This window comes from Sesamum indicum, linkage group LG13 (genome assembly GCF_026168435.1).
Source record: "Sesamum indicum cultivar Baizhima isolate 11 linkage group LG13, ASM2616843v1, whole genome shotgun sequence".
NCBI classification, from domain to species: domain Eukaryota; kingdom Viridiplantae; phylum Streptophyta; class Magnoliopsida; order Lamiales; family Pedaliaceae; genus Sesamum; species Sesamum indicum.
The window spans coordinates 8,896,914-8,916,814 of NC_142669.1; the positions used below are offsets into that span (position 1 = coordinate 8,896,914).

Consider the following 19,901-nt stretch of genomic DNA (forward strand, 5'->3'; position numbering starts at 1 on the left):
AGTTAATCCGTATTAAATGTTGAAAGTGTTTGAAAACAAAATTTAAATGTGGGGAGAAAAAGAAAAAGAAGAAAACGTTCACTATGTTTGTTTTCATTTTTTCGAGACCAGTCAAAACATATCCAACATTTGTCATCATTCAAAAACTACTTATTTAGGTGTTTTTAACTGTTTTAGCATAAATACATACATATATATATATATACATACACATATACATAAATATATATAAAAACGAGATGATTCGATAATGAATAGTAATTTTTGTCTTCCAAAACACAACATCAAATATATAATACTTATTTTAAATTATCTCCAAAAACAAATCCAAACATACATACTATCTCTAATACACATTATTTATCTTTATTTTTCTCTCTCTATCTCCACAAAACACTCAGAAAATGAATCCAAACACTATGGTTGAATTTTGAGTGTTTGGAAAAATAGTTTAACATTTACAATTTTAATAAACTGCAGAAACTAATATGAAGTTGTTTATAGCTTTTGGTTTAAATCAAATTAATTTAAATAGTTCAAAGGCAAAACTTGTAAAATAAGAACACTATTTTCAACTTTTTTTTGGCAATATATCAAATGCTATAATTTTATGAAATAACACAATTTACTAACTTAAGAATGACATTAGTTTTAAAATTTTCATACAATCCCCTTTTATAAAACCAATTATAAAATTATAAGTCGAAATACCATAATCATTTTCTTTTAAAATCGATTATTCCAAAATCAACTAGTTCATAATCAATTACACAACCGTGAGCTAAACTAACCATAAAATTTTTTGAAGTCATTCTAAATTAGCGGCGAAATCCCACATTTTTCTTAATACATCGATGTTTCTAAATCAATCAACATGCTATTACACTATACATTAATATTCTCAAATCAACCAACAACTTAGCAAACAGATTGAGAGACAACGTACCAACAACTTCAAAGCAAGTAAATAATCAACATTACCACTATTAAAAGTAGAGCAAATACCGATATCAATAAGACTCGAACTAAAAAAGAAATGAGAAACATTCTTTTTTCGTCCTTTTTGTTCTTTCTCCTCGCGAATATCATGATACTCTTTGTAAATACGTTGCATCAAATTCATGATAACTATAATATTTGTCGATTTAATTTTAAGTAAATCACAAGCCACATATATAACCAAAAATTACATTTAGTATATCTGATTAATATTATTTAGGGTTAATTATATTCAAATCCCTTCTAAAAATATAAAATTACACTTTGACCTAAAAAAGTTTCAAATTACACTTAAATTCCTTCCAAAAATTCACTGTTTACACCTAATCCCTTTTCGTTAGGGTTTGAACAAAAAATGATGACCTTAGCAAAATATAACATAAAATTTCAATTTTACTCCTATTTGACATTCTCATGTAATAATTTTGTACTTATAAGGAAAAAATTATAATGATATTAACCTTACTCCACATATATATATATATATATATATTACATCTCTATATAAGCAATATACATACAAATGTTAAATGACGGATGAATTGAAATTTTATGTAATTTTTTTTTTGTTAGCATTAGTATTTTATATTCAAATCCTTACGGAAGAGTGTTAGGTGTAAAAAAAGAATTTTCAGAGAAGGTGTAACTGTAATTTCAATGGGAGAAAGTGTAACTTCACATTTAAGAGGGGATCTAAGTATAATTAATCCTCTTATTTAATTATTTAAAAACTAAATAAATTTTTACTCTATTTTGCACACACATCGAGTGTGTCACGACCACTGATTCTTATTAAAATGGATCATTTTCTCGGAATCCCTCTCTCGTATATTCATATATAGGATATAACATTTAATTTACTATTTGTAAATCATCCATTAGCATTGTCACCAAATCCATATTCTAAATTTAGGAAAGACAGACACAGCAAAATAAATTTCGGACAAAGAAGAAGACAGTATTTGGTATTGAAGGGAGGGGAAACCTACACCTTGTAATCAATCCTGAGAGACCAGAAAGGTCTGGTTTTTCCAGGTTAAGGTTTTCTGTCACCTTACCTTGAGAATCAGGATATGAACTATGCATGCAACCTGAAAATTGCTTGATGATGCTTTTCTAGTTAATTACCATTTTGATTTGATTGATCGTAGCACAAACATTTACGGATTAATTGGTCGTATGTGTCGATCGATCCAGCTTCATGGTATTCGTATTTGAAAAGGTTGATTGTCCGCGTTCGTACAACAAATAGGGAACGTTAAGAACACGATGATCATGAGTTGTTTTACGTGTTTCGCTTCAGAAGGAAAAATCCATCAAAAGTCATTGAAGAAGAGCATTCAAGAATACAGGAAGACGAAATCCTTAGCCTCTTTCGGAGATCTTTCATGCAAAACTAGTAAGATGATCATCATATGTGTTTCCATATGCATCCTTGTTTTCGTCTGGAATTATTTCCTGTTTTCATGAGTTGTCCTAATTAAGGCAACAACGTCGATGAAAAATAGACTTGAGATGGGAAGACTCGACTGATCGTTTATGATTAACCTGCGTGCAGATAGCAGCAGGACGAGGTACATATCTAGAGAACTACAAAAACTCGGAAAGTGCAACATTTCAGCTGAAGTTTTCACGTACCGGGAGCTGGCTGCCGCGACTCAGAACTTCAACCCTGAGAACCTGATAGGCGAAGGCGGCTTCGGGAGGGTGTACAAAGGCTACATTCCACGGAAAAATATCGTATTTCCAACTGTCCCTTCTTCTCAATTTCTCACTTCCACATTCTCAGACAGTTAACTTTCTTTTCTTGATGTCACTAAGGATGTTGCCGTGAAGCAGCTTGACAGAAATGGTTTCCAAGGGAACAAAGAGTTCCTCGTTGAAGTTCTGGTTCTGAGCCTTCTCCACCACCCCAATCTTGTAAATTTAGTGGGATATTGTGCGGAAGGCCAACACAGAATTTTAGTGTACGAGTACATGCCCAATGGCTCCTTGGAAGATCACCTTTTAAGTACGGATTCCTGTCTCGATTTGAATCTTTTGTCACATTTTTGTGTTATACTAATACGTGATTAACACGAATTTCTGTCCGAAATTGAGAAAATATAATTTAAAAGTGGAGATGCATATAGTATATGTGTGAATGTGACATTAGGAGTGTGTGGCGTGAGAGCATGACAAAAGATCCTTCACCGTTAGTCTCTAGAAAGGGTTGGATGTGGATGATTTGTTCGTATTTTGTGCAGATATAGGCCCGGATGATGAGCCCCTCGATTGGAATACGAGGATGAAAATTGCAAAAGGAGCAGCAAGGGGCCTGGAGTACTTACACGAATCATCTGAACCCCCAGTTATTTACCGTGATTTTAAGGCATCAAACATACTTTTAGACGCGGACTTCAACCCCAAACTCTCTGATTTCGGCCTTGCCAAGCTCGGTCCTGTGAATGGAAAACCCCATGTTTCCACCAGGGTGATGGGGACCTATGGCTACTGTGCGCCCGAGTACGCATCTACAGGCCACTTGACTACCAAGTCCGACGTGTATAGTTTTGGAGTTGTCTTTCTGGAGATGATCACGGGAAGAAGAGTCATCGACAATACAAAACCGGCTGAGGAAAAAAACCTAATTACTTGGGTATGTTCGCAAAACCTAATTACTTAGGTACAGTCATCCCATAATGGTACTAATTACTAAAGTTGCATGTCTCGTCTCATGGATATTGGCAGGCAGAGCCGTTGTTAAGAGACAAGAAAAAGTTCCACCAGATGGCGGATCCGTTGCTGGAAGGGAACTATCCTGAAAAGGCACTTTACCAATCCCTTGCAATTGCGGCAATGTGTCTTCAAGAAGAGGCCACCACTCGCCCCTGGATAGGCGACGTTGTAAGTGCACTAGAATATCTATCCATGGACAGATGCCAACCGGAGGTTTCAGAGGAAGACGACGACCATAGTGACGATGATCAGGATGAGGACGATGATGACGACGACCACCACGACAACAATCATGATCAATAATTAATCTCCACCAAAGGCTGTCTCTCTAGGAAAAATTTTAGGACAATACCAAATGTCATGTATCTTACAGTTCATCAAAAAAAGAATATCGTGCTCTAACAAGAAATAAACTATGTAATTGATATTATGAACAATATTCATAGTCGATCAATAAGTCGGAATTTCTTGATAACATTTACATAAATATGACAAAATCAGTCGAAATGTACATATATCGTAGTTGGTAGCAACACTTAGGATATGTATGCTACCTCGTACATTAAGCATTTTTCGTCCTGCACGAAGCAGAACTTATTGTATTAATATGAACAATCATATGGTTCTTAATTATTTGATCTGTAAGAATATCAATGTGTATAATATCATTTTTTTTCTTTTTGTAATTTTTCTATGCGTAATTGTTTTTTTATTTTTTGGAACCGAGTGAACTGCAGATAGACAATTTATTTCGTTTTGAATAATTATTTAGCTTATTATATTTTGAAATGAGCATTTCACTGTATAATAACATAAAGATGTTAAGAGTCGGAACAAAAAATTTCATAATTTTCTCACATGTATTTATTCAATCGGGGTAAATTACAACTACATCCCCTAAAGTTTGGAAGAATTACGAATACTCCTCTATTGTTTGAAAAATTACAAATATCTCCCTCAAATGGAAAATAATTATGTAGCTCCTAAATGGTAAAATGAACATTACTATTTTACCCTTACTATTTAATCTGATTTTCAATTGTTATTTTTTTACCGAACCAATGTAATTTATTTGGGTTTCGGATAAAACTCGAACCCTGTTAAATACTTAAAATACCCGACCAATAGAACCCCAATTAAATCGAGATTCAAAGATCCAATCTGAATACTCACCCCTACTCGTATATCTATCGAGTGTGCTCGTCTACTAGTAAAAAACGATGACTTGAAACTATGGATAACATATACCAATATATGGATTAATTTGATGTTCTAACAAGTCATATAAATTAACTCTCACCTCCAACCATTCTAGATTATTTAAAAAAATAAAACCTCATACAATTTTAAGTAGGTAAATACAACATTTTTTTTCTGATATTTGGCATAATTATGAATATTTCCTCGTTATTTGAAAAAGTACAAATATCCATTTGATGTTTGATGAAATTATGTAACCCTTGGATGGAGGTATAAATTGCCAACTGTGCCCTTATATTTTTTTAAAATAAAAAAAAATCAGACGGGGTGGATGAAAAAAATTAATAAATTGTAGAAAAAGTTATGCAATTATTCAATAAAAAAATCAAAAAAATTTAAAAAAATAAATAAGATTATAATTTTTAGTCCATAATTTACCACAAAAAAATGGATGAAAACCTAACGAAAACTAATTGAATGAACTAATTGTTAAATGACCGTTAAAATTATGGGGTATTAATAACTTTTCAAATAACAAAGGAGTATTCGTAATTATGTCAAATCTCATGGGATATCGTTATAATTTATATTTTACGTATTAAAATAAAAAGTAAATCATATTGTTAGTTTAAGTTAAAATACATAGACATTTATCTGCTTTACAAAAGTACAAATGCAACCCCTAATATTATTATTGTAGTTACAATTACACCCTTAAACAAACAACTCCTGGAAATTTTTACATTAACACCCATAAGGGGGTGCGGCAATAGTTTAGCACAAAATAAAAAATATTTATATATTTTGACCTAATTTCAAAAAGCGTCGAAATTTATTTGGTGTGGTTTACTTTTATCCCAAAGAAAAAGGGTAAGGGGGAAAGAGAATTTCTATTTTTTATTTTTAAAATTTTAAATGTGTAATGACAAGAATACCCCGGTGTTACAAAGAATTACAGGAATGCCACCAGCAGGATTGCTCCATAATTTCGGGGCTGAGTTCAAACACAGAATATAAAAGGGTGTATTATGTGGTCTGTTGTGCTTCCCTCTTCCCTTCTCTCTCACCCCCCCACTTTCTCTCTCTAGAAACGCATGTGCCCTCCGCCCCCTTCCGCCACTTCGACACTCCCCGACAAACAGCCGATAAACCCCTGTAAAACCCTCTTATTTACAGCCGCTAGTTAACCCTTGAAGATTTTTTTTCCCTCTTTTTTTTTTCCCAAAAGATTTATCAAGACGGCAGCTCTTGGCAGTATTGTTATTAACAGCACTAGCAATAAGCTGGGCAGAGTTTCAGCAGCTATGGCTAAAATGGGGTTCTCTGCTCAGGCTACCCCTTTTCGGGCTTCCTCTTTTTGCCCGCCGTACTTCCGGTTTTGCCGTTCCTGTACGCAGTTTTACTCATTTTCTTCTTCGAGCAGAGTCTCATGCAGGTTCCGCTTCTTTCTAATTCATTGAGCTTTAGACTGTTTTTGAGGTGTTATGGTTATTTTTCACTTGCCCATTTGTTGTGTGTGTGGAGTTTGCTAAAAGGTTTTTGGCTTCTTGAGCATAAACCCTGAGGGTTTTTCTTTTTGCTTCGAAGTTTGTATGTTGTTAGGAAATATAGGGGCTAGGGGCTTGGGAATGAGTAGTATTCTTGTGTTAGTGTGGAAAGATGGAATCTTGCTGCAATGTCTTTGGTTGTAGACCACATAATCAGTCGAGCTGCCGTGTTTTGACATTCTGCCTGTACTATTTTTCAGGTTGGAAGATAGAGCGCCCCAGAGTGCAAATGGTCTCTTATCTGACAGGATTCTCAGTTCCGATTCAATTGAGTTAAACCAAAGATCGAGTTACAGTACATATCAGCACAATGAAAGTCAAATGCTTTATAGACAAAGAAACAATTATGCATCTTCTCAGTGGGAAAAGCCTTTGGTTTATAGAAGGGTGGACAGGAGAGTGGAAGATAATAGAGAAGTTTCGTATGGATTATATCCTCCAGGACATACTGCAGAAGCCTGGGGTAGAGCTACCGAAGAGTGTAGACAGAACAAGGAACTATTTGCGTATAGAAATAATGCATCTGCAAATCTTAAAACACTTACAGAAGAAGATGTTGCAGGAAAAGCCAAGTCTGGGAGAAGAAACATAGTATGATATTCTTAAAACTGGCAAAGCTTAGAAGTTGCATTTTTCATAAAGATTCACTATTTTTAACAACTATCGCATAGAACTTCTTGTCATGGAAAAATTATCTATTTTGCAGTATGAAAGAGAAGGGAGTGGATTACGCAGGGCAGAGAAGGAATATACTCAAAGTGGTGGAGACCATGGGCTTCGTGTTTCCCATAACCAAATGTCTCTGGTTCAAGCGGGATGTAGCACAGTGTCAGACACAAATGATGCTGATAAAAAGATAGTGTTTGACAGCTGTTCAGTAAAGAAAGGTGTTCTCCCCAACGGATTGGAAAATAAGGGACGAAAAGGTTCCATAACCAACAAGGTCAAAAAAGAAGCTAAACCTGCTGCCAAAAAGACTGTTTTAAGTGATACTGTTAGTGAACCTCTAAGTGAGAAAATCACTGCTTCTGGAGGCACAGAGCTTCATGAGAGGCTTAGTCAGGTCTATGACACGGTTCTTGTGGTTGATAGCATCCCAGCAGCTAGGCAAGTAGTCAGTAAGCTCACGAATGAATACAAAAATCTCATTCACGCATGTGATACAGAGGCATGTATTGACTTCTTGTAAACTGATAATATGTTTCATAGCCATACCTGTGGAATTTTAAGCCACTTCTTACCTTTTCCCTTTCTGATTGCTGATAATCACAGGTGGCAAACATTGATGTTAAAGAAGAAACACCAGTTGACCATGGAGAAATTATTTGTTTTAGCATATATTCTGGTCCAGAGGCTGATTTTGGTGATGGAAAGTCCTGTATCTGGGTCGATGTGCTCGATGGAGGTGGAAAGGATCTTCTGAAAGAGTTTGCTCCATTTTTTGAAGACCCTTCCATTAAAAAAGTAAATGATTTTACTGTTGATGATTACTGGTTGGATATATCTTTTCTCCATCTTAATGAGAGCATTTGGCTGGAGTAGTTAAGAGCTCGGTTAGATATCACTATAATCAATTTCCTTGTGTGTTTTTGTAGGTGTGGCACAATTATAGCTTTGATAATCATGTAATAGAGAATTACGGACTTAAAGTTTCTGGTTTCTATGCTGATACCATGCACATGGCTCGATTATGGAATTCCTCTAGGCGAACAGAGGGGGGGTATTCTCTAGAAGCACTCACTGGTGATTCTCAGATCATGTCTGATGCTAAGAAAGGCCCTGGTGAGAAGGTGATTGGAAAAGTATCAATGAAGAACATATTTGGCAGGAAAAAATTGAAGAAAGATGGATCAGAGGGAAAACTGATCACCATTCCTCCTGTTGAAGAGCTACAACGAGTTGAGAGAAAATTATGGATTTCTTATTCTGCTTTAGATTCAATAAGCACATTGAGGCTTTACGAAAGTTTGGAGAAGAAACTAAGGAAAACCCCCTGGAGTGTTGATGGACATTCCAAAGGATCAATGTTTGATAACTATGTAAAATATTTGCAGCCATTTGGTGAGCTTCTTGTAAAAATGGAGACAGAGGGAATGCTGGTTGATCGTTTATATCTTGCTGAGATTGAAAAGGTGGCTAAAGCTGAGCAGCAGGTTGCAGCTGATAGATTTCGCAAATGGGCATCAAAGTATTGCCCTGATGCAAAATACATGAATGTGGGAAGTGATGCACAGTTGCGGCAGTTATTTTTTGGTGGTGTACAGAACAGGTGAAATCAGCGTTCTTAATAAAGAATCTTAAGTTGACTGGGGCCTTTGTTTAGTGTAACAAGCATCATTTTGATCATACATTCTGTGCATGAGAATTTGGTGGGAAATGCAATTACTTCAACTTTCTTTTTTGACCATTATCCTCATTTGGCTTCTATGCACAAGCATTTCTGTTGCTTTTCCTAGGAGCCTGGCAAGGGGTTTTTGGATGGCAAATCCAAAGTGCTCAAAGTGTACATGTCATGTTGAGCACAAATGGGGCCAATGATGTGTTCTCTTTCGCAATATAGCTGTGCATGAGTTTTAAAGGAACCATGATATGTTTATTTAGCCCTCAGCAAAGAGTTTCTCAAAAGTGGAATTGTAATTGGGTTGTGTTACTATTCCAAAGCTATAAAAAATTACAAACTAAATCTTCTTTTTGGGAATTAAGACATTATTCAGGGAGTTTTTATTCTGCAGCTTCGGTCAATGGATAAGTTTCATGCATAATTGCAATCACTTCATCCAGTAGGCTGCAATTACTAACTTTTTTCACATTTTAGTTCATGTATACATTTATACATTATTATTTTCCATCTACAGCAAGGACCAAAATGAGTTTCTTCCAGTGGAGAAAGATTTTAAAGTTCCCAACGTAGATAATATAATTGAGGAAGGCAAGAAGAATCCGACGAAATATCGAAAAATCATATTGCGCAAGCCTGATGGTGTTAACATTGAAACGGATAAATACACTGCAAGTGGTTGGCCTTCTGTTAGTGGAGATGTTTTAAAAAATCTTGCTGGGAAGGTGTCTGCTGACTTTGACTTCCTGGATGAAGACAATGATGAAGAACTGCCTGAAAATGTGACTCATAAATCTTCTGACAAAAACACAGCAGGTCTAGGTATAGATACGTCTGCTTGTGGAGCAGCTTACTCAGCATTTGGTGGTGGACAAGCAGGAATTGAGGCTTGTCATGCCATTGCTGCTTTATGTGAAGTTTGTTCAATAGACTCCTTAATATCCAATTTTATTCTCCCTTTACAGGTTAGTTTCTGTTACACTTACCTGGTACATGATTAGATTGCTGGTTACATCCACAAATGTATATATATGGCGTTCGTTTCTGACTTTCGTTTTACACACACATATACAATGATTGATCCAGGATTCTGACTTTTGTTTTGCTGCTTTTCCTTTCTTTTCTTGGCTGGGGTCGGGCACGGAGCAGATATTTTCAGGTTTTTAAAGTTTCAGTCTTTAGAAAGATACCAAAGAGACATTTATCCTAAATATGATATTTTGAGGGAAATTCTTATGATCTATTACACTATAATTTGTTCTGTGCAACGCTATTATGCACTATTTTATGTGTGAAATTTTTCTAGGGAGTTTGAAAAGCCTTTTCTATATGGTGATTATCTTTAGTTGTTACACCTCACCTCGATAATGATATATGCGATATTCTATTAGATTTTTCTTTAAATATGCTTGCTGGTAGCCCATAAAAGTTATCATTTAAGATCTCTAAGAAATGTTCTATCTTCAGTGCATGCAGACAATGCATTTACTTTGTCACCACCTCTAACTGTTTAAACTTGAAACTTAAGATTCACATATGATACTGTCGGTTTTAGTGTTGATTCTGCTTTCTCTACTGTTGTATGTTTCTCATGCTTCTGTCTTTCATTGCCAGAGATTGCCTTGCTCTGGGACCTGTTACCTTTCAGTTTCTGAATATTGAACATACCTTTCTCTAACTTTAGGTGGAGAAGAATTTATTATTAGGACAGAGGAAGACAGAGTTCTAATATTTTTAACTTCGTATTTGATTTTCCAACTCAGGGCAATCATATTTCAGGCAAGAATGGGAGAATCCATTGTTCTTTGAATATTAACACTGAAACCGGACGGTTATCTGCAAGAAGACCTAATTTGCAGGTACTTCAATCTCTTATTTTCCAGTACTTAAAGTCTGCTTATGTGTGCTCTGGACAAATTAACTTGAAACTCCAACTGCATATGAATGATGGCACTTAATTATCCTAGTTCCTTGGAATTGTTATTTGGCGGAATAGTTACTTTCTCATTGAACTCCTCTTTGCGAAAACAATTTTTATCCTTCAGAATGTCACAGAGGAGTACCGAGATAAATCTGTTGCTGATTACCAGCAAGAGTGATAAATTTGGTGACATGCCTTTTATTTGGCCCCTAGGCTTGCAGTGTGAGGGGTGAAGGAGGTGGCAAGTGATCTTTTTCCCTCTGAGAGTTGGTAGTTTGAATTTTCAATCTAGTTCTCTTAATTAATATAATAGATTCAACAGTCCTTGCAAGGCTTGTAAACCTGTCAGTTTGTTATCCTAAGATGTTTTGGTCACTACTACCAGAGTAAAATTTTTCGTAAAATAAGCTGATGTGATTTGATGAAATTTTGTGTCTACTGCTGAACTTTTTGGCTTTGAGGTTGTAAATTTAGGAGCGGGGGGGGGGGGGGGGGAATAAGAAGAAGAGCAAAGATACAAGAGTAGAATAGATGCATGTATATCTGGGCATATTGTCTCAACAAGTGTTATTTTATTGCTCAAATCAAGTGATGCTTTATTGGAGGATTTATTGCCTGAACAACTCTAGACTGATTCTTAAGACTTGTGTGTTCGGTTGAAAACAACCTAATACGACCAGGAAGCATTAGTTCAAAATATTTTTCTTTAAATGAATTTGGTTTTGAGCTATAATAATTTTGTTTCTGAAATCCAGAACCAACCAGCACTGGAGAAAGATCGTTACAAGATTCGGCAGGCATTTATAGCTGCACCTGGCAACTCTCTGATAGTAGCTGATTATGGACAAGTAATGACTTGAGTCCTCCTGAACTATACATTTCTCTTTATGTTTTGTTTTGTTTGTGATGAAATGTGTTTTCACAATCAGTTAGAACTTAGGATTCTTGCACATCTGGCAAACTGTAAGAGCATGTTAGATGCTTTTAAAGCTGGTGGTGATTTCCACTCGAGGACTGCTATGAATATGTATCCACATATTCGTGAAGCTGTTGAGCGAAAAGATGTGCTTCTTGAGTGGCATCCTCAACCTGGGGAAGATAAACCTCCAGTGCCCTTGCTAAAGGTTTGCTCTCTAATCTTTCCCTTAGTGTTTATCATCCTTTGTAGGAACAGCACCTGTTCAGTATCAGCAACTTAATTATGTGTCATTTCAGTTTAGGTAAGTATAGAATTTTGCTTGAAACGAAATTGAATTAGAACATCTTGGAGGCTGGATACAAACAAAAAGATGGATATTAAGGTGTGAAAATCCTGAATTTTTAAGGATCATATGACCACAACGGAATTGTCGATGCTAAACATATATCAGTTGTCTTCTTATAACAAAACTCTCAGGATGTGCATATAGATGAGTTTACTCTACAGAATCACTTAATTTTGCCAGGTTTCCCATTAGAACTTTTAAAATTTTAGCACGGGTATATTCTTCCCTTCACCTTCACTTCCCGTTCCCTGTCATCTACTGTGAACCACAATAACAATTGCTGAGAACTACATATTTTTATTGACAATATGCGCTTCTATCATATTGGAGATGGTATATTAATGAAAATCTAATGGAACGATCAGCCTATCTGTTACAAGTAGTGGTATGGCGGCTAAGCATGGCATGGTTCATTGGATGAATAAACCATTGAATTTTGCTCTACATCTCCTATTTAGCTATCTAATAATTAGTGAATGATATGAGTTATACATTAATAAATGAGCAACAAGATGAACTACATGGTGGGATCAAATCTGAATAAGCAGAAAATTCGGCCCTCTTTTGACACTTGTCCTACTTAGAAAATGACATCAAGTTTTTGTTGGGTTGCTTCATGAATGAAATGCTTCTACCTTGACTAACCATATCTTTTTGGATTGTTTTAATAATAATTTCAGGATGCTTTTGCTTCTGAAAGAAGGAAGGCAAAGATGCTCAACTTTTCCATTGCATATGGAAAAACTACTGTGGGACTCGCTCGCGATTGGAAGGTACATTAGTTTCTGTTGACTTTTCACGTGCTAGATGAATTTTTATACAATTTATGTGATGCTATCTGTGTTCTCAGGTTTCTCGTGAGGAAGCTCAGGAAACAGTGGACCGCTGGTACAGTGACAGACAAGAAGTGTTGTCTTGGCAGGAACAGCGTAAGAAAGAAGCGCGTAAATATCGATCTGTTCACACGTTGCTAGGACGTGCTCGCCACTTCCCATCTCTAAAGAATGCCAGCTCTGCTCATAGAGCTCACATTGAACGTGCTGCAATAAATACCCCAGTACAGGTCCGTCTTTCCTGTTACCTTTGATTTGTCCATGTGTTTTGCTGTCAAAATCTGTTGGCATTCTTACATGCTGACGTTGTTCTAACTTAAACAAAATGTGGCAGGGAAGTGCTGCAGATGTCGCCATGTGCGCCATGTTGCAAATATCAAAGAATGCACGTCTCAAGGAGCTAGGGTGGAGACTTCTATTACAGGTCAATTTGGCTTCCTGCCTTCCCCTCAAACAACACCCCTAATTTATAAAATTGGTGAAACAAAAGGATTGCTCCACTGTATGTCAACTCGCATTTTGCACTTCGTATCTTCTTTCTCAGATATATCATTGGTGCTTGTGCTCATGTTATTCACATTGGCATCAATCAGACACTCACATTTTTGTTCACCATCAGCCACTTATTAGATCAAAGAAACCTTGTAATATTCTTTATGAGCTGGTTACCTTAGATTTGAAGTTGCAGCTTTCGCAACCTAAACTGTTTGCTTGCACGACCCAAAAGAGAAGTTGCTTGCACTTCGTATCTTCTTTCTCAGATATATCATTGGTGCTTGTGCTCATGTTATTCACATTGGCATCAATCAGACACTCACATTTTTGTTCACTATCAGCCACTTATTAGATCAAAGAAACCTTGTAATATTCTTTATGAGCTGGTTACCTTAGATTTGAAGTTGCAGCTTTCGCAACCTAAACTGTTTGCTTGCACGACCCAAAAGAGACAGGAATCAACTGATGACAGTTCTGTTGTATTCAAACAGGTTCATGATGAAGTGATCCTAGAAGGGCCGACAGAATCGGCTGAGGAGGCCAAGGCTATAGTGGTTGACTGCATGGAGAAGCCATTTGATGGGAAAAATTTTCTTAGAGTTGATTTAGCTGTCGATGCCAAATGCGCTCAAAACTGGTATTCTGCCAAGTAGACAAATGCTCATTCCTTTGTATCGACTGTACAACGTCGCCCTGTGCCTTGACAGACGTATCTGATCACGTTTCTCCGCATCTGGCTTGAAAGTTTCCTGATTTTGGGGTTGTGGGGGTGATGATGGCGGGACATCTTACGAGATGAGGTCCTTTAGCTGTATATAAGGTGAAAACCTTACCGTATACATTCTATGCTACAAATGTCGGCTTTATTTTTTATTTTTATTTTTTTTAGTCGTGTGATTACTAATGGAAGTGTACTGTTCTGATAGAGCAGCAACAATGTCTAATTTAACAAGAATTCCGGTTTTCGAAATTCCAGCTACCTTCTGTTTGTTTGTCAGATAGATGAATAGAGTAAAACATATGTTAGGTTAAAAATTAAGTATTAATATAAAAAAAAATATTCTTTATGTAACAAGTTTTAATGGTAATTTTGTTAAAACTACCGTAGAAACTACCGGTCGGGGTTTTGAGAAGAATATAGTATTTGACTGGAAGTTAGTATTTACACGTCTTTGAAGTACAACAAGGCAATAACAAATGCAAGAATGAAACTCAACTTTGAGAAGAACTGGTTTAATTAGTAACAGAGTATATTGTACAATGTAACTTCTTTACAATGTCTGGAGCAAGACATTACAAGATTAGACCAAAAAGGAAGGTAGACCATTAAATAATATATCTTTGTCATATCAATTGTTCTTTTTTCTCATTTTCGTTGTAAAAAAAAAAATCGAAAACCAAACAAAACACAAGCTCAAACAAACTAAAAAGAAAAGGGAAATCTTTGACAGCTCCAGGAGTAACAATAATATGAAGTAAAACTTTGGTCAGGGCAGCTATTTCTCAAAATGTTGCACATCAATTTCCCAGGCTGATGCAAGCTGAAGTAATAGTTGGTCTGGAGCTGATCCTTCCCAGTCCTCAGCTAGGGCTATTGATGAAGACGCTTCATGCAAATTAAGCAAAATCTCCCTTTTTACTTCCATTGGAATGCCCAGAACGTCGGGGCCATTTTCCATAACGATATCTGTCATCTACGATCAGGAAGGAAAACAATGTCAAGAGAGACAAATGTATCCGGGTATAATGTGATTACTTACTTTACATAGATACCGAGCAATAAAAAGTGGCTTTTGAGTATTGGAATGAGAAATGAACCAACACTAATCACTTGCACATGGAATTATGGATAATACATTTTATGTTCAAGATCTAGTTATTAGATGTTGTCGGTGTGCATGTTAAAAGATAATCAGTTTAACTCCCAAACATTCTGTTCTAGACTGGTAATTTGCACATGAACAATTCTACTGTAAGTTGACAGATACTAGTATCTTCTGAATTGTGAATGGCTCGACAGAATAGTAACTCCAAAGGAAGCAAACTGACAAGCAGGAGTATTAATGCAAAAGACTTTACCTGTTGAACCCAATATAAGCACACGTCAAAGAAGTTCTCCTCCATGAGCAATTGTGAAATAGCATTGAGAAGTTCACTTGCTACCTCATTTGAGAGTTGATCGATAACCGGCCCTGATCTGTCCATGAGCTTTACAAGCAAGAGATCCTCCCCAGTGGACAAGACTTCAGCAAAAGCAGAATCCATGTCTCCAACATGAAGTGCATCCATTGCATTGCTCCAAGAAGTCCAAACCGGGTCACGATCTTGCACGGCTCCATCATCTCCTAATGCTTCAGCAGTCATTTCAGGTATAGCTACTCGACCACTCCGAGCGACTCCATTGTCTTCACCAGCTACTCGAATAGCTTCCAAGGTAGCTTCATCCACAGAAGCTTGCCAGACACTTCTTGCAGAAGGTCCCTCACCAAACCTAAGGGCCCCGCCTCCTTTTTCCCAAGCTTTCCTGCTGCCAACCTGATCATCCTCAGTTTCTGATTTACCAAACCTAATATCTATAGGGCCGCCACCAGCAGCTCTCCGCGAGCTCATATGTCCATTTCTACCATATGCATGGTAGTCCCAAGCATCTGGATCAGATCTCCAAGAAGGGCCCCTAGACTTCATCCCTGAGGCAACACCATCAAATGCAGCAAACCTTTCCACAAAGTGCATACGCCCATCACTGCCTCTTCCTAGCTTGCCACTGGAATAGTCAGGAAAGCCATTGTACTTGTTGAGAGACCTGTTAGAAGATCCCTCAAACCCAACCATAGTACTACCACCCCTTCTACATGATATTGATAAACTTCGTGCCATGTCTTCAACAACTCTCTCGAGTCCCAGCACCCGATCTTCTAGGGTCATCATGCTATCATGAGAACCACCCATAAAGTCCTGAAGTCCGAAAAAATTGTTAGTGAAATGCAAATGAATTCTAGGGTCAACATGCTGTCATGAGATCGGCTCATAAAGTCCTTGGGCACAAATAGAATAAAGAATACCTGCAACATATTCATGAGATGAGCCTGTTGCCTCTCCAGCAGCAACAATTGTCTCTGAATAGCCAACCAATTTCCTTTATTATTCATAGATCCCTCAGATTGACCAGAAGTTCTGGAAAAATCGGGATAAGTGCCGCATGAGTTTCTCTGATTATGATCACCATTAGTTACCCTCTCCATGCTTTCATATTTAAGCCTAGTGTTCTCACTTGGATCAGCATTTGATTCAGACCCTTCCTCATTTTGTGAATTTGAAGGATTGACGCATCTACGAGGAAGAATCACTTCTACAGGCACTGAAACTCTGGTCTCTAGTTTCTGGAAGAACTCAGGGTTCAATTCTTTGTCAGTTAATGCTGGTGCCTTCTTTTTCAATTTCCCAACAGCCTTGTCCCAAAAGTCATTTCCCTTGCCTTTAAGATTAGGATCAGTGGGAGATGATCCAGAGGATGAATCCTTCACTGATTTTTCACTTTCCCTATCATCAGGATTTGGAACATCCTTCCTATCTGATGGATCAGTAGAATCAGAAGCATCACCATCTGAAGGTTTCAGCATTATAACATCATGCATGTAAGGAGGGCAATCAAGAATTACTATTGCATGCGAATTGAAATGTTTGACATCTGATCCAATGCCTACCATGAGATGAAGCTTTATGCTCATCTGAAGATCCATCTCCTTTTCCTGCAATTTTCTTCCAGAGCTGCAAAGCCTCGCTCATACTCTCTCTAACAGGTTTTACCTGAAAAATGCTTAATATCAATTTTAGTTAACTACTGATATACATAACAAAATATTCCTCAACTAAGTCTGCTCTTCTGTTAATTCTATAATCATCATTTAAGTGCAAGCTGAATACTGTTTCCATATGTACCTTGTCAAATCGACAAGCCTCAAGTGCATTCAATGTGGAAGTAGCTCCTTCTGCTGTTATGTTACCAGTGTTCAAAGATAACACACTTAATGTGTCAGCTGCAGCCTTCCTAGTTGCCCAATCCAAACTGCTAAGACACCCATGAATACTTTGCAGCAATGGTTCCAAACTTTGTGGTGTGATTGCTCCTACCTGCAGCAGTATGTAAACCATATAGACCTCAAAAACGGAAAACCCTTAAACATAGGAGGATCCTAGGTTCACATCATAGTCATCTTGTTGTCTCCACTATTTTGTTAAATCATATATGACATAGCTTCCTTAGCAAATATAGAAAAACGCTGCCTCAAGCTTTCCATCAACTTTGCAAGAATCAATATGAGCTATGTAAACCATTGGGGAAATGAATCAAGATTCAACGTCTCACCCTCAATTTGGCATCACCTAAAGTATCATGAAAAGTCAACACAGCATCGTCAAGTTTGGTATGACTTCTGATTAAGATTTGACTAAGTTTTCTTCATAAATGCTAAAAACTAGATTTTCCAACTTATAGATCATTCAAAAGGCTAAACAATGTCAAATTCGAACATCAACTAAGAGTACCATTACTTAAAGCATCTGCATTGCAGACAAACCTGTGACAAACTCGACACAACATGCAACATTGAAGCCTTCGCCATGAAGTTGGGACTATTCAAATACTTACAAACCCTGGTACAAAGTTTCTGAAAAGTAATCAAAGGAGGGTCAGAAGCGCATTCCACCATCTTAGCCAAACACATTGCGGCCCCGCCTTGAGCAGCCTTGTTGTTCTCACTCATCACTTCAAACAACGGCTTCAGAAACAGAGAAACGACGCTGTCCCCTCCATTACCGCCCTTCAAGTACAACCCTGCAAGCGAGCCAATAGCGTCGCGGCACGATTCCCGGACCAGCGAATCAGAGTCCTTAAGCCTCTTGACAATGTGGGCAATGATTTTGGTGAGGTGGGCGGCGGCAGCGTCGGTGTGGGTGGCGCAGAGGGTGGCGAGGAGGCGGACGCCCTCCTTCTTCAACGAGGGCTTGGGGTCGTTGGCGGCATCGTAGAGACAGTTAAGGAGCATGGAAACGCCGTCGCTAGAGAGGGATTGGATGATCTTCTCGAGGTCTTCGACGGCGATCTGGTGGGTGTCGCGGTCGGCGAGCTTGTTGAGGGAAGTAAGAATCCGCTGCTTCAATTCGACCATGGCCAAATGGGACGAGACTGAAGATGAAGAAGAAGCGGAGGATGATCTTGAATGCGGTGCAGTTTGGTTGGGGGGTTTTGAGGGTTTTGTGGATCTCTGGGAACCCATTGTCGATTCTTGAGCAGGCATTGGCGTGATGACAAGTACAAACGCAACGTATGCAGAGGGTGGGAGATTCTTTTGAAATTGGAGAAAGATGAAGCAAAACAATGAGATGAATTTGAATTAACTTTTTTTCTGAATTGAAGGGATTCAAGAATCTTGAGAGAAAGCGTGAGAAGTAAGGAATGGAGGATGAATGGAAATGGGGTTTACTGAAATTGAAAGGAAAATGTGAGGTGAGTTGGAAAGCGGAGGGAGATCTGTGAAGGCAGAGAGAGTGGAACTCCTGTAAACTCCCACCTCCCCAACCCCCATTTTCCAGGTACAGACCTCTCTTTAGTGTTTTCTATGTTTCAAGATTTGGGGAAATAACAAAACATATATGATGTTTGTTATTATTATTATTAAGGCAAATTTTCATCGAATTTATTATAATTATAATTATAATTTTTTTATTTAAAAATTATAATTATTTTTTATATTTAATAAAATTATATAATTTTTAGACAAAAGCTGAAAATTATCAATTTTGCACTTGTTGTATTTTTCTTTATAAAAAATGGGAAAAAGTGAATGGAAAAATATTAAGAATTACAAAAAAAAACCCATTTAATTTATAAGAAATTTCAAAAAATAAGTAAAATTATAATTTATAATCTATAATAATATTTTGGCCAGTTCACCACAAAAAATAAATAAAAACCTAATAAATACTGAATTAAACTATTTATTGAACTGTCGTTAAATCTAAAAGTATTGTTAGAATTTAGTAATTGAATTTGAGAGGTGGTAAAAGGAGGCAATGTTATTTTTGGATATTGACAACAATTCCCTTCACTCTATTTTATACATGTAACTGCTCAAAATTTTCTTTTTTAAAAAAAAAATAAATGAAAATTGAATGTATTTGTTAAACGAAAATAAATTTTAAGGGTGCTAAATATAATTTTTCAAACTATAAGGGTCTATTTGCAATTACACCAAATCTAAAAAAATGAGATTATAAATTTAATTTACATCTCTAAATTACGCATTGTGTATAAAATATCTCTGGAGCTATAACAAGTACCGAACACTCCTCCAACATTATTGATCAACGGTTAAAAATTAACTCCATTGGTAATTTGGAGAAAACAACAAAGCAAGTCTTGACCATATTATAAGTACACCTCCTGAGATGGTATACGTGTAATGTACGTTTGTATAAGCATTTATCCTATGAAAGTAACGATATAAAATATAGTTATAGCTATAATTTCAAGGGGTGTATGTATAATTATATTAAGAAGTATTTTTGAATTAGATATAATTTTAA

The 19,901-nt window shown here is 36.8% G+C and overlaps 3 protein-coding genes across 4 annotated transcripts; 2 read left to right on the forward strand and 1 right to left on the reverse strand.

Moving 5' to 3' along the window:
- Positions 1-1,983: 1,983 nt before the first annotated feature.
- LOC105176705 (putative serine/threonine-protein kinase PBL23) lies at positions 1,984-4,342 on the forward strand. Its single transcript, XM_011099598.3, has 5 exons — positions 1,984-2,398; positions 2,558-2,739; positions 2,821-3,010; positions 3,246-3,637; positions 3,730-4,342. Exons 1-5 carry the CDS (start codon positions 2,269-2,271, stop codon positions 4,018-4,020), a joined length of 1,185 nt encoding a protein of 394 aa, XP_011097900.1. The 5' UTR covers positions 1,984-2,268; the 3' UTR covers positions 4,021-4,342.
- Positions 4,343-5,954: 1,612 nt separating this feature from the next.
- Positions 5,955-14,286, forward strand: POLGAMMA2 (polymerase gamma 2). The gene is made up of 13 exons (XM_011099599.3): positions 5,955-6,352; positions 6,665-7,055; positions 7,171-7,632; positions 7,737-7,928; positions 8,060-8,733; positions 9,320-9,767; positions 10,566-10,661; positions 11,479-11,571; positions 11,653-11,847; positions 12,669-12,761; positions 12,839-13,051; positions 13,156-13,245; positions 13,808-14,286. The coding sequence occupies exons 1-13, from the start codon at positions 6,222-6,224 to the stop codon at positions 13,967-13,969; spliced, it is 3,240 nt and encodes a 1,079-aa protein (XP_011097901.1). The 5' UTR covers positions 5,955-6,221; the 3' UTR covers positions 13,970-14,286.
- Positions 14,287-14,522: 236 nt separating this feature from the next.
- LOC105176707 (microtubule-associated protein TORTIFOLIA1) lies at positions 14,523-18,938 on the reverse strand. Of its 2 annotated transcripts, none has more exons than XM_011099601.3 (6): positions 17,894-18,938; positions 17,256-17,447; positions 17,021-17,123; positions 16,379-16,887; positions 15,396-16,271; positions 14,523-15,010 (listed from the first exon to the last, which is right to left on the reverse strand). In XM_011099601.3, the coding sequence occupies exons 1-6, from the start codon at positions 18,611-18,613 to the stop codon at positions 14,813-14,815; spliced, it is 2,598 nt and encodes an 865-aa protein (XP_011097903.1). In that variant the 5' UTR covers positions 18,614-18,938; the 3' UTR covers positions 14,523-14,812. The 2 variants fall into 2 exon arrangements, with proteins under 2 accessions (XP_011097903.1, XP_011097902.1); XM_011099600.3 differs by having other exon boundaries at positions 16,379-16,920.
- Positions 18,939-19,901: the final 963 nt, after the last annotated feature.

Coding starts and splice junctions, on each gene's coding strand:
- LOC105176705 (XM_011099598.3), top strand. CDS start 2,269: ATGATCATGAGTTGTTTTACGTGTTTCGCTTCAGAAGGAAAAATCCAT. Junction 2,740..2,820: donor ACATTCCACGGAAAAATATC/GTATTTCCAACT, acceptor GATGTCACTAAG/GATGTTGCCGTGAAGCAGCT. Junction 3,638..3,729: donor AAAAAAACCTAATTACTTGG/GTATGTTCGCAA, acceptor GGATATTGGCAG/GCAGAGCCGTTGTTAAGAGA.
- POLGAMMA2 (XM_011099599.3), top strand. CDS start 6,222: ATGGCTAAAATGGGGTTCTCTGCTCAGGCTACCCCTTTTCGGGCTTCC. Junction 6,353..6,664: donor TCGAGCAGAGTCTCATGCAG/GTTCCGCTTCTT, acceptor ACTATTTTTCAG/GTTGGAAGATAGAGCGCCCC. Junction 7,056..7,170: donor AGTCTGGGAGAAGAAACATA/GTATGATATTCT, acceptor TCTATTTTGCAG/TATGAAAGAGAAGGGAGTGG.
- LOC105176707 (XM_011099600.3), bottom strand. CDS start 18,613: ATGCCTGCTCAAGAATCGACAATGGGTTCCCAGAGATCCACAAAACCC. Junction 16,921..17,020: donor GCATAAAGCTTCATCTCATG/GTAGGCATTGGA, acceptor TGAAACCTTCAG/ATGGTGATGCTTCTGATTCT. Junction 16,272..16,378: donor ATCTCATGAATATGTTGCAG/GTATTCTTTATT, acceptor TTCGGACTTCAG/GACTTTATGGGTGGTTCTCA.